At 39.8% G+C, this 14598-nt stretch overlaps 1 protein-coding gene across 1 annotated transcript in view; it reads left to right on the top strand.

Moving 5' to 3' along the window:
• Positions 1 to 14234, top strand: part of LOC107601546 (ecto-ADP-ribosyltransferase 5-like) — a 24707-nt gene extending 10473 nt beyond the window's left edge. The window contains exons 2-5 of the mRNA XM_016293782.1: positions 4732 to 5105; positions 5470 to 5774; positions 10583 to 10737; positions 14196 to 14234. Coding sequence (XP_016149268.1) covers positions 4732 to 5105; positions 5470 to 5774; positions 10583 to 10737; positions 14196 to 14234 — 873 coding nt within the window. The remainder of the gene's footprint in view (positions 1 to 4731; positions 5106 to 5469; positions 5775 to 10582; positions 10738 to 14195) is intronic.
• Positions 14235 to 14598: the final 364 nt, after the last annotated feature.

Raw genomic sequence — 14598 nt, 5'->3', positions numbered from 1 at the left:
TTTAAAGTTAAAAAAACACATTATTTTCCACATACACTCTTAAAAATAAAGGTGCTTCATGATGCCATAGAAGAACCTTTTTGTCTAAATGGTTCCAGAAAGAACCTTTAACATCTGAAGAACCTTTCTGTTTCACAAAAGCTTCTTTGTGGTGAAAGAAGGTTCTTCAGATTATAAAAAGGTAAGAAAGAGATGGTTCTTTAAAGAACCTTTGACTGAATGGTTCTTTGTGGAACCAAAAATGGTTCTTCTATGGCATCGCTTGAAGAACCTTTTGAAGCACCTGTATTTTTAAGAGTGTACTGAACATTATTGTTTCTCATCTATTCCCCGCCTTTTTGAAACGCGTCGATTTTTACAAAAATCATCGGTCTGAAAAAGCGAGGTGTGCTGTGATTGGCCAGCTATCCAGTGCATTGTGATTGGCCGAATACCTCAAGCGTGTGACGGAAATGTTATGCCCCTCATCATACTGTGATGGCGTGTCCCGGCCAGAGCGAAGACACAAAAACATTAAAACCCATTACAAACGAGGCATTTGTTGCATCCAGTGGGGACATAATTACTGATTATAATGACCTATACTGTCTTTTTACACGTTGCGTTGCACCGTGCCGCGTAAACATAAAACCCTGTCTGCTTTTGTGATCGGAGAAATGACAAAAGAACAAGTGCTACTCCACACTGCCCAAAACTCGCGTTTGAATCACTCAGCGACCAGCACAGATCAGCTCTAGGCATGATGAAGCGGATATCGTCCTCTTTTGGAAGACCAAACAAAGTAGTTTCGCTGTCACAACGAAAAACACAGCGGCCTAGCATGAGCTGAAGCCAGGCAAGAGTGAGCTGAGGCGGCGGGGTCGAGAACGGCGGTCCCGGCGAAGGAGCGGTGAAAAATGGTGAAAGCCGATCCGGTGATCCACAGCACTAAGTTGATGTATTCCCTCAGCGACCAGCACAGATCAGCTCCAGGCATGACGAAGCGGATATCGTCCTCTTTTGGAAGGCCAAACAAAGTAGTTTCGCTTTCACAACGAAGCACACAGCATCTTCAGGACATGGCGGCAGCGGCAACCATACTACAGTGAGAATAAAAGTTACCCCTTCTTTCTTTGCGTGAACATTTGGGCGGCGTTATGCAAATCTTCCCGCATAGTGAGGTAGATATGTGGGGGCGTGTTCGAACGAGCCGTTTTAGGTAGGTGTGGCTGACTCTTAACTTTTATAAAGAATAGCGCTTTGGATTTGAGATTGTAGTCTTTGCAAATTTACAGATCTTCTTTATGCACCAAGAGCTTGTAACACTCCAAAGAGAAAGGAAAAAATGAAATCGCATCATATGACCCCTTTAAGCAAATATCTTGACTTTTTACAGCGCAGTATTAGAGGCCAAGCACCAAAGTTGCATTTGGATCTAATATATCTGTAAGTTTTTTCACTATTCTTCTCATACCTTTGCCATTAACAGGCAGAACTGTATGAACATTTTTTTTTATAAAATTGTTCACAGTTATAGGGCAGTTTCCTGGCAAATTTGGTGTCAGGAAGTTTATAATAAATGGTCTAGAACCCACTTTTAACCATTTTTGTTCTAAACAAAGAGGTTTGTTTTGGTTCTATTGCATCACTTAGGTTTTTGGAACTGTATCTTGTTTTGAAATCATGCAAAAAGATTACATACCTCAGAATCTTTACATCACAATCCTGAACAATTTCATAGAGGATTGCATTCTTGCTAAATATCCAGGCAGGATTTCTGAACTTAAGAGTTCTTGGAGTTGGGCCAAGGTCAGATAAGCTAAACATTTTTAATGCACCACATGCGTCAAGATGACATTTGTGATATGCAAAAGCCACTTTCCTCATCTCTTAGTTTGAATTGGCATCTGGCTGTAAGTGAACTTCTGAACTTCTCCTCTCATAGTTGCTTCTGAGCTCCTTAAAAATAGTGGGGTGTATTTTTACTTTCCTTATCTAGTACAATTATGTGGTCTTGTTTCATGAACTCGAAAATTTCATGAATTGTATATTTTAATGAAATGTTACAACATGCTGTCGTTTTACAGGGTGACTGTTTTACAGGGTGAAAGTATAATGATGTGGGCAGATTTGTATGTATTTGTAATGGCGAACAACTGAGCGAGGAGACATGTTATCTGTGGGAAGCTTTTGAGAAATTTCAAGGTAAGACGACTGCATGTGATTTTACTAAATTTTTGAACTTTTTGATCTAAAAGTCTGTGATCTTTTTAAAGTGATTTTATATTTCCTGCAGGAAATCCATTGGATATGACCCGGCTGATAAATTATGTTTGTTCCAACATTATCTCAGCAATTGTTTATGGAAAATGGTTTGAATATACTGTAAGCACCCAAGGTTTCAGGAGTATGTTAAACAAGGCAAACGAGAACATCTACAAGACTTCTTTTTTTGTGATACAGGTACATTCATCAATCTTAATGCCAGTTCTTCTCTTCAGACAAACCAATACAGTTGGTGTGTGTCTCCACCTGCAGATCTACAACGTGTCAGGTTCTTGGTCACTGGATGACGATGTGGAGATCGCTGAAAGAAAAAGTGGAAAGCAACAGGAGAGAAGTGCGAGAGATGGTCTTATGGGAGACACTGAACCTAATGACTTGTGGAGGATTCATCAATTCCTTCCTCATCCGCAAACAGAGAGCACGAGTAAGCTATTATATGAATATATGCTTAATTTCTCTCTATAATGTGAGCAAATTGAAGCAAATCTCCTCTCTTACAGTGGTAAGTATTGGAAGCCAAGCACCAAACGTGCATTGGCATCTATTATATTTATTAGTTTTCTTATTTTCTTCCCATTTACAGTACCACTAATGAAAAAAACCATATAGTAAAATGTTATGAATCTTGGCAAAAATTATAAGGGAGGCACTTAAAAGATTGTCTGATCAAATGTGTTGTTGGTCTCTCAAACCCTCTAGCTTCACCAACAGTTACAATTTCACTTCAGTTTTAGGAATTTGTGTAGGCTAATTCTCTAGAAAACGCTTTTTTTGTTGAAAACACACCTGTTCAAACTCGTCCTTGAGCTTTCATCACATCAACCTAAACTTGGGTGAGATGTTTTCCAGATAAAACCAGTCAAAAAGATATTTTGTGATATTGTCAACCGTTTCTATGTGACACAATGAATGAATGATGGTGTGGGCTTCAAAGGAAGTGAGGTAAAATTTTCTACAGTGATTTCAACAAACATACAAAAAAACGACACCGGTGGAATTCGCCTTCATTCAGTTTTGTTTGAAGAAGGGATAGAGATTCAAAGGAAAACATAAAATAAATGCTATTTCACAGTTTCATAGTTTTTATTTTTATTTTCTTAGCCAGGCATTTCATTTGCATTACATTGGGTCTATTTTCTGATCTATATAAAAAGTTTTTCCTCATTTAGAGAGTCAGAGTAGCTTTATTGTCATTCCAGCTCTATACAGTTAGTATACAGTGAAACGAGAAAGCGTTTCTCCAGGACCAAGGTGCTACATAGACAAAAAAACACAGAACACAGGACTACAAAGAAACTAAACTGGACATAATTAAATTATATTAAATAGGCTAAGTAAAAGTTAACTAGAACTAAGAAGACTATTTAAAAAAATAAGCTGACTATAAAATAAGAACTGTAAATGTTTAACACAGACTACTACACAGGACTACATAAAGTGCATGTGTGCATACTGAGAGAACAGTGCAGACAGCAAAATTGTGCAAAGATTTGTGCAAAATTGTTTGTGCGGAGGTAGATAATAGATTGGGATGTGTGTGAGAGTGGTTCAAATCAGTCCTGTGTGTGATGAGTTCTTATCCCCTCAGTCATCTGGAATTGAGGAGTCTGATGGCTTGGGGGAAGAAGCTGTCACGCAATCTGACTGTGAGGGCCCGAATGCCTAGATGGCAGGAGGGTGAAAAGTTTATGAAAGGGGTATGTATTTAATGGAGCCAATTACTGATTTCTTTTTAAAATATTGTTGATTTTCTTTCATTTACACTTCCTTACCAAATTCAAACTGCTGCCTGCTCACATATAATGAGAAATTGTACATTTTAAAATATCAAACTTGCAAAACTAATGTTAAAAAATGGCTTTAACAATGTTTCTGGTAGTAGGACATGATGCTAACAAAGACCATTTTGTTGACTTTACTGAAATATCTGTCCACATGTTGTCCCAACTTTCTAAATAAAGTTCTAAATCTTCTAAATCTTCTGGGCGAGCAATGTACTGTGATGCATCATTTATCTCACACACAGACACACACACCCAGAACACCTGGACATGGATGATGTGCAATATAAAAAAGCCAACTTCCTCATCAGCTGGTTTGAAGAGCTGTCTGTTTGTGAGCGACTGACTTTTCGCGTCTTCTCCTCTCCCTGTTGCTCCTGAACTCCTGAATCTGAGACAACAATATTCTCAGGTAAGTTTGAGGTTAAAGTAAAATGTCAATATAAGAGATTTATTGTCAAAATTGATGTACATATTGCTTTTCATTTATATTTTGAGTGATAGATTTAGTACGTGTGAAATGCTGTGTTTCTACTAGATCATCTAAAGGGGTTTGACTGAATCAAGATGCTGCTGATCACTGAAGCTCTTCTCATTTTAGCTGCTCTAGGTAAGCTTGTGTTCTAGTATGAATATTACAAACATGAATACTGACGATTGATTATTATGATTCCTGTTGCTGCAGGATCACAGAGCTGCTGTTGAAGGACAGATATTTCCACTGGATATGACACTGAATTCAGTTGATGATCAATATAAGGGCTGTACAGAGAAAATGGCAGACCTGGTAAAAACAAAATATCTTGAGAAGGAAAAATCTGCCTCAGCTGAATACAATAAGACTTGGCAAGAAGGTGAACAGAAAGCTAAGAAAGCAGAGGATAACCTGCAACAGAATCATTCAGTTGCCATTCATGTTTACACTAACAAAGACTCTAAAGTATATAGTAATTTCACTAGAGCGACTCGCACTGACAAACAAAAATACAAAGAGGGGACGTTCAAATGGTATTCACTTCACTTTCTGTTAACAGAAGCGATACAGATGCTGAAGAATACATAATAGATGCTATCCCAGACAGCAACATAGTGTTGGCCCAGATCCGGCCCACATCTGGCCCACAACATTATAATATTATTTTCAGGTTCATTTTTAAATCATTATTTTAAAAAGTATTATCCCCGGATCAGTAGGGCACTCTTGTAATAGAGTAGCAGTGGCTAAATATCTATTCCACTTAAAAAGATGCAATCTAATCCTGTTTGCATGAAATAAAGGTTTAAGTTTATGGACCTGTTGCTATCCCAGACAGCAGCACAGTGTTGGCCCAAATCCGGCCCACATCCGGCCCCTGTGAAATCCATGCGGATGCCAGATGTGGGCCGGATCTGGGCCGAAACGGTCTGCTGTCTGGGATGTAACTTATCATGGTACAAATCTTAAATGTGATGTTCAGAGCATAGAGGTTCGTTTGAGCTCATTTTCGTCCTCCTCTCTTGATCGTAAAGTAATACAGGGTTTTGGGTCTAAATCTTGTTTTGAAATCTACACTTGTGAAGGTGCTAATCTGACAAGATACTCTAAGTATCCTGAAGAGAAAGAGGTGTTGATTCCTCCATATGAGACGTTTAATGTCACTGCTGTCAAAAACAGGACAGATCGGCCTGATCTCTGGTGTGAGACTGTGTTTGTGTTGAACAGCACTGGAACAAGAAGTGACCTGAACTGTGATTTGTTTAACAGTGGGAACCATGCTGCTTTCTTTAATGTTTCACTCATTTTGCAAATATTAGTTTGCAAAGTGTTTACCTGCTAACCTGTGAATTTTCACGTTGTTAATAAACTTTGAATTTCTTGTCATGCTTAATTAAATTTTATATTCTTGGCGCAGTATAATTTTTAGTAGTGATGGGAGAAAAGAAGCTTTTCTAAACTTTGCTTTTCTCAATTTGTGTATATCCACTTTGGTGTCAAAGACTTTTTCTATTTTACATTAAAGTTGCACACCTGGTACAATTTTGTGATCTTGTTTCATGAACACGATTGTTTGTTTGTTTGTTTATTTATTTAGAGGAATGTTACAACGTCCTATAGACAAGGGTATAATATATAAAGCCTTAAGCATGTTGTAACAAGTTTATTAGACAGTTTAAAACTTAATGTAACATTGTATTGTTTCAATAAAAGCTATTTATTCCCTTAAGTAGTAAAAAATAAACTCATTTGGGCACATGAGAATGAATATCAAAAAGTCATAAAAAACAATGCAGGTAAATACACAAACCTCTCCCTCAACATGCATCTCAAAAGACAACTAGACATACAGGTAAGCATGCTGGAAAATTCAAGTAATAATTTCTGAACATTGAGATACTGATATATTACAGGAAAAAAATATGCACAGTTAAACTGAGTTTGGTGATGCAGTGACAGTTGTCTCTGTATACAAAATTTGGGGAGTCACGTGACGTGCTCATGAACCTAGTCGCACTTGAGTAGAGCTCCGTACGTTTGGCCCCTTTTTGCTGATTTTTTTGTTTTATTTCAAATTTGATTCATTAATAATACTTTCCCAGATGGCATACAATCGGAAACAGCAGGAGTTGTCTCCATCGGCTTCTCCGATTAAGAAGAAATCCAAGCCACCGACCACGAGCGATATGGTGGACAAGATGGTGAACACTGTTGCACACTTTGAGGACATTCTAAGAACTGAGTTGACGGCGATGCGGAACGAGTTCGCTTCTCACATGTCAGTTGTTCAGTCGCTATGCTCTGAACTGGATCTTCTTATAGGGGAGATGAGAGAACAAAAGAAAGTTGTCGCAGATCACGATAGGCGAGTAGCCGCGCTCGAGCAACAGGTAGTGGACTTACAGGATCGCAATAGGTGCAGCAATCTGTGTCTGGTTGGATTTCCTGAAGGTTCCGAAAAGGACGACCCTATGGGCTTTTTGAAAAGTCAAGTCAAGTCACCTTTATTTATATAGTGCTTTTAACAATACAGATTGTGTCAAAGCAACTGAACAGCATTAATTAGGAAAATAGTGTGTCAATAATGCAAAATGACAATAGTAAACACTCAATTTTCAGTTAAAGACAGTTCATCATTGAATTCAGTGATGTCATCATCCAGCTCAGTTCAGTTTAAATAGTATCTTTGCAATCATTTGCAATCAAGTCAACGATAATCGCTGGAAATGAAGTGTCCCCAACTAAGCAAGCCAGAGGCAACAGCGGCAAGGAACCAAAACTCCATCGGTGACAGAATGGAGAAAAAAAACTTGGGAGAAACCAGGCTCAGTCGGGGGGCCATTTCTCCTCTGGCCAGAAGAAACCAGCAGTTCAGTTCCAGGCTGCAGCAAAGTCACATTGTGCAGAGGACTCAACTGCTTCCTGTGGTCTTGTCCCGGTGGCGGTCTAGGAGACAAGGTCTTTACTGGGGATCTGTCTCTGGGGCTCATCTAATTGTCCTGATCGCCACTGACATTCAGGGCTGTAGAGGTCCTCTCTAGGTACTGATCCACCATCTGGGCTGGATACGGACTGGATCCGGGTGACTGCAGTGACCATCTGATCTGGATACAGACTGGATCTGGTGGCTACGGTGACCTCAGAATAAAAAAGAAACAGAATAATATTAGCGTAGATGCCATTCTTCTAACGGTGTAGCAAGCACATCGAGTGTTATGGGAAGAGTTCCCAATTCCGGTTGACCTGATTAATGCAGCCTAAAAATCCTTTAACGGATTTGAATATTAGAAATGTGTTCGTGTGTTATGTGTAACCCAGGTTAAAGAGATGGGTCTTTAATCTAGATTTAAACTGACAGCGTGTGTCTGCCTCACGAACAATGTTAGGTAGGTTATTCCAGAATTTGGGCGCTAAATAGGAAAAGGATCTGCCGCCCGCAGTTAATTTTGAAATTCTAGGTATAATCAAATTGCCAGAGTTTTGAGAATGCAGCAGACGTGGAGGATTATAATGCAATAAGAGCTCGTTCAAATACTGAGGTGCTAAACCATTCAGGGCTTTATAAGTGATAAGCAAGATTTTAAGATCTATCCAATGTTTAATAGGTAGCCAGTGCAGTGTTGACAGAACCGGGCTAATATGGTCATACTTCCTGGTTCTAGTAAGAACTCTAGCTGCTGCATTTTGGACCAGCTGGAGTTTGTTTATTAAGCATGCAGAACAACCACCCAATAAAGTATTACAATAATCTAACCTTGAGGTCATGAACGCATGAATTAACATTTCTGCATTAGACATTGAGAGCATAGGTCGTAATTTATATATATTTTTAAGATGGAAAAATGCAGTTTTACAAATGCTAGAAACATGGCTTTCAAAAAGATCGCTACCGACGTGGCTCCCGTCTCTGGCGGGCAGAGATCGAAGTGAAACGAGTGCATCGCGTGTACACAAGGCTCTCCTCAGATCACGCTAAACTACGGGTTTTCCTCTTTAAACTGTTGCGGTACATGGACAGAGAGCTCATTCTCTGGGCCGCCAGACTTCATGCCCTGGTGAAAACATCCGACAGTGCAACGCTGTCTTTCTTTCCAGATTTTTCCCCGGTCACCACAAAAAGAAGAAGTGCATTTGCGCCAGTCAGGAAGGAAATGAGAGAAGCTGGCATCCAGAATTTTCTTCTTTATCCTGCAACACTGAAGGTCATTCTCAATCAAGTTGAACCTAAAATGCTATACTCCCCAGAAGAAGCAAGAGTTTTTCTCAGATCCCATTCATCCACCAACTCTCAGTGAACTTCAGTTGAACATTTACTGTCTAATGCTCTAAATCAGTGGTCACCAACCTTTTTAGGCCCAAGATCCCTGACCTCGGCCTTTATGAAAGACAAGATCTACCTATTGAAGAATTGATAGAAAAAGACATCCCAGATTGTACTTCAAATTTGAGGCCTTTTACTTTGTATTTTAATTAGTGATGCGCTGATCATAGCTGATTCAGAATTCAGATTTTCTTTTCTTTCTTTCTTTCATGGTCTGACTTTAGGTGTTATTTATTTATTTGCTACATAAAACATCTGCACGAAACAAAAACAGCAGGGCTGCGTTCAGCCCCGACAATAATGGTGCAAAGCGTTTTTTAAATGGAAACGGTGGTGCGTTGAACACTCTGTTCTGATGACGCAAGAGTTGCAACTATGGCAGCTGAGAAGGCCATTCTTTGTGTTCTTGTGGAGCCTGATGAAATCGGTATAAATGTGTGTTTAATACTGCAATATACGCTCGATGTTACAGTCATTGCCCTTGCCCTCCAGAATAAAAGAGAACATCCCAATCGAGTGAAGGGATTTGTGGAAACTGTGGTTCCTAATTATTGTGATCCAACATTTGCCTCGCATTTCAGGATGAAAAGACAAACATTTCAGGTGAAGGATAATCCACTTCTTACCTCCAAGACTGTGTTATGATCTATATGACCTTATTATTTTTATTGTGAGTATTAGGCTTATCATTATTGCTGATCACTGTTGTTGTGCTATGATATTGTAATATTTACCATTATATAATCAGAGCAGTATAGAAAAGTTTATGAAAGTGTCACTCCATAATACAATAGCAAAATATATAAATATGTATCGTATTTTTATGTTACATTAATCAGTATTTAGCACACAATAGCAGACATTACAATTACTAAATGATATTTAGACAGACTTAAAGAAGTTCCAGATCTATACTTGTGCTCTTGTTATTTCAGTTATTTTGCCTTTAATGTAAATAAACATGTGCAAACAATATACTTGCTCTTGTGAATTTATTTGGATGTTATTTTTCATTGTGCGAGCTGTCTCTTTAATACCGCGTGGTTTACATACATGTTGCTGCTGATTGGGCTGACATGTTTGACAAACAAGAGAAAACACATCTCAATCCCCGTTGCACACCGTTTCCAGGAAACATGTCGTTCAAACCGGAAACTGTAGCAAAACGGTGCACACTGGTTTGAGCTTGAATTTGCCCCAGGACTGAATGAGACGCACTCTCTGACAGCAGGTGGCGCTTATGAACAGGGTTGCCAGGTTTTCGCAATAAAACTAGTCCAATCTCGTTTCGAGGGGGTTCCCCTGTATAAATCGCATTCCGGGGGTAAAATACACGTTTTTCGGTGGGGATCTTCCAGTAAAATTCACATTCCAGGGACTAAATATCACGTTATTGGGGTCGCTTCAACCCGCGGACATGAACCCGCCTCACAACCCGCCTTATTGCTGTCAGGGATAGTCCAGCCTCATCAGGCCCAATCACCTCACACACCACTTACCACCGCCGCCCTACTCCCCGATACCAGCCGGGAGATAGGGTGTGGTTATCCATGCGGGACATTCGTCTCCGACTGCATTGTCACAAGCTGTGTCCCCGCTATATCGGACCATTCACCATCTGAGGGCAGATCAACGACGTCACATACAGGCTTGAACTTCCTCCTCACTACCGCATCGCACCGACCGTCCATGTCTCACTGCTCAAACCCTGTGTTCTCCCTCTGTCTGCCTCTCCCCCAGGGTCTGACATATCCGGCATACCACCTCCTCCTCCCGAAATCGCTGAAGAGGAGACCATCTACAGAGTCAATTCTCTTCTGGACTCCCGGCGTCGAGGCGGCCGCCTAGAGTATCTCGTGGACTGGGAGGGATTCGGCTCCGAGGAGAGATCATGGGTGCGTAGAGATGATGTGCTAGATCCCTTACACCTCAGAGACTTCCATGATCGTCACCCAGATCGTCCCGCTCTCCGGGGCCGCGGCCGTCCTCGATGTCGGCAGCCGCCCGTGGGGGTGGGGGTACTGTCAGGGATAGTCCAGCCTCATCAGGCCCAATCACCTCACACACCCGTTCACAATCACCGGAGTACTAATCAGCCGCACCTGTCACCACCTCATCAACATTAGCTCAAATGCTCAGTCACTGCAGTCACACTTCGTCTGGTCTTGAGTTCACTTCGCTACTCCTTACCTGACTCACTAACCCAGACTCCATCCTGAAACCTACCTGTCTCTGTGCCATCCTCTTCAGCCCGATCCTAGAAGGAACCCGTCATCACGTGAGCTAGATCCCTTCCATTCCATAGACTGTTGCTCTAACCCGTTTGCTCTCCATCTCTCTCTCTCTTAGCACCTGTTAAATAAAGATCCCTGTTTACTTTACCTCTCCGTCCTTGGTCTCCTTCTGTACTGTGACAATTGCTTCTTTATGCATGTTATTTTATTTGTTTTGTTTTTTTAATAGAGATACTACCTAGTCAATATGTGATATTGGGCCAATGTTGGTGCTTCAGTAATGTGCAGGTTTTTGTTGACGCCATGGATCATATTAAGGGGGGCTGGTAGATCAAGGTTTGATCTGCCATAGTTCATGGGAATGTGTTTATGTTTTTTTGAATAGTGAGGGGAAGAGTGGGGGTGGTTTAATGGTAGACTCAACTTATTTTCAAACTTATATTTTGTCTTATTATGCAGTAATTCTGTTTGCTACCTATGACTGACCTTAATATTCTGAGTTGTAATATTAATGGCCTAAATGGCCCTCACAAACGTACAGGTTTTCTGGATTTTTTGCGAAAGAAGAACGATTGGTATTAGTTCAAGAATCCCATTTGAAAGAGGAGGATATACACAACAATATATAACAATAAGTGTAACAATAAGTGTAACAATAAGTGTTATGAAGTGGTATCTCGCTCATCTTCGGATACTAAAACCAAGGGTGTCTTTATATTGGTGCGGAGGACTTTAAATATTACTATTTTATAGGGGTGTAACAATTCACTCGTTTTCTCGATGCATCGATAACAAACCCTGACGATGCAAAACATGGATTTTTGAATCGTGAATCGTCGATTTCGTACAGTAATCGATTTAAACCGCTAAGAATCGCGATTTCTATAGCGATTCAATGCTTTCAAAATATATACAGGTGCATCTCAATAAATTAGAATGTCGTGGAAAAGTTCATTTATTTCAGTAATTCAACTCAAATTGTGAAACTCGTGTATTAACCCTTTCGCACGTGAGTTTAAAATATTCTAGCTGAGCCCCCAGCGTGAGTTTTTTTAGGCGATCGTTATTTTAAAATGTATCGCCTTATTGTTTCCATGGCGACGCGTCATGCTTGTCATGTGACACAACGCAGCCACAATAGATCTGTGTGACACGTGGATCGCTTTTATTTCGTTTTTCCTGTTTTATTCAAAATATTAAAAAACATGCTCACTTATGAAATATCTGATATTCCGATTCTGAAATATGTGCAATTAAATCTATTTGGTAGTTTAAACACTTTTATATCGACCGTGTTAGTTTATCTAGGCTATACCGGGTGATGGGCGCCGCCATGTTAGTTCGCGCTGAATCCGAGCTGTAGGATTTTCAACACGCAAATTCATCCTCTCCTCCCGAAACACGTTAAAGTAGATCTCCGGTAAACTGAAATGTCAACAATTCTGTGTTTTTCTGTCAATATGGGGTGCTGTGTGTACATTAATGAGGAAAAAAAATGAACTTAAATGATTTTAGCAAATGGCTGCAATATAACAAAGAGTGAAAAATTTAAGGGGGTCTGAATACTTTCCGTACCCACTGTATATATATATATATATATAGGCTTTATAGACGGATAAGTTGAGAGTGTCTCTTGAAGGACCAGGCAGCCAATCAGAATTTAGCAGCCTCGTCTCTTATTGGCTGGAATTATGGCATATTGTAACACTGGGTTGTGTTGAGCAAGCGAGCTGTTGGCATTTAGAGAGCACTGAGGGCTGGCATTAGGTGAGCAAGTTAGTGAAAGGTTGCCCGCACAAAAGAGAAGGTCTGCACACATCCAAAAACTTATTTCATATGCAAAATTGATTTTCGTGCGCTCGAAATACTTTCTTTGCAAGACAAACATTTTCTCCACAAAACTCAGTAGAATTGTGGCAGAGATGTAATCCCATATTTTCTCCGCCATCAATTTGTCAACTCGCCTTACTCACCACGGCCAAACCGTTCGGAATACCCCCCATGTAACCTGATAGCACACACACATCACAGAGAGAGTTTCATGCCAGAACACTGTATTTGGTTGAATTGTCTTGTTCTAGACTTACTTTACAAACTTTAATTGTCTTGTAAAGTTTTCCTTAATGTAACATATTTTGGGAGATTGTACACTTCTGAAACACTTTTTAGCCCATTTACATATGGCTGCCAGGTACTTACAGACAGACAGAATGTGCGCTTGTTTGTGAAACCACAAACAGACCAAACCCTCAGAGGTGTTGCATTATCTGGTCAGCTAAACCGGTTTACATGAGCTGGATGCATCAACATCACACTTCAGCTATATACTGATGCCTCACAGCAAGCTAAATGCATTTCTGAGAATGACAATTAGCAAACAAAGCCTAAAAGTTAAGAATTAAATTAATCAGCTCTCTTTTGCCCATTTTGTGAGTAAAAACTGAATTTAAGCAAATCTCTTCTACAATAGGTGATTGAAAAGACTTACAGTGCAACCGGAAAGTATTCAGTGTTTCACTTTTTCCCCATTTTGTTACGTTACAGCTTTATTCCAAAATGGATTAAATTCATTATTTCCTCAGAATTCTACAAACAATACCCCATAATGACAACGTGAAAGAAGTTTGATAGAAATCTTTGTAAAATCAAATTTATAAAAAAGAAAAAAAAATCAATGCTGTAGAAACTCTTCTGTACTCTTCCCCAGATCTGTGCCTCGATACAATCCTGTCTCGGCAGTCTACAGACAATTCCTTGGACTTCATGGCTTGATTTGTGCTCTGATATGCACTGCTAACTGTGGGACCTTATATAGACAGGTATGTGCCTTTCCAAATCATGTCCAATCAACTGAATTTACCACAGGTGGACTTCAATCAAGTTATAGAAACATCTCAAGAGTAAGATTGTGGTGTCCCAAAGTTAAGTGCGCACACTTCGAAGGCCAAGATCCTGAGTTTGTGGAGTTGCGTGCACATAAATGTGTGACATCACTGGCGAACAGCCAATCATGAACCTTGATTAAAAGTTTTGCTAAAGGTTAAGAGATTGAAGAATATGATTAATTTAAACACATTTACAATTTCCAAATCATGTCCAATCAACTGAATTTACCACAGGTGGACTTCAATCAAGTTATAGAAACATCTCAAGAGTGAGATTGTGGTGTCCCAAAGTTAAGTGCGCACACTTCGAAGGCCAAGATCCTGAGTTTGTGGAGTTGCGTGCACATAAATGTGTGACATCACTGGCGAACAGCCAATCATGAACCTTGATTAAAAGTTTTGCTAAAGGTTAAGAGATTGAAGAATATGATTAATTTAAACGCATTTACAATAAAAAAAAAGTACTTGTTAATGAAAGAGGACAAATTAAATAAATTATCTTGCTCTATCAATGCCGTCACAAGCATGGACGTGCACAGACATTTTGAGGTGCAGGGGCTCAAGTGGAAAAAAGGGCACTTTTTTATTAAAAAAATGTTTTAAACAAACCGTTAAATATAGCCTATTAGGGGTGTGC

This window comes from Sinocyclocheilus grahami, unplaced genomic scaffold, assembly GCF_001515645.1.
Source record: "Sinocyclocheilus grahami isolate Dianchi unplaced genomic scaffold, SAMN03320097.WGS_v1.1 scaffold307.1, whole genome shotgun sequence".
Taxonomy (NCBI): Eukaryota; Metazoa; Chordata; class Actinopteri; order Cypriniformes; family Cyprinidae; genus Sinocyclocheilus; species Sinocyclocheilus grahami.
Note: the sequence above shows the minus strand (reverse complement) of the source record. Positions and strands in the feature narration are given on the sequence as shown.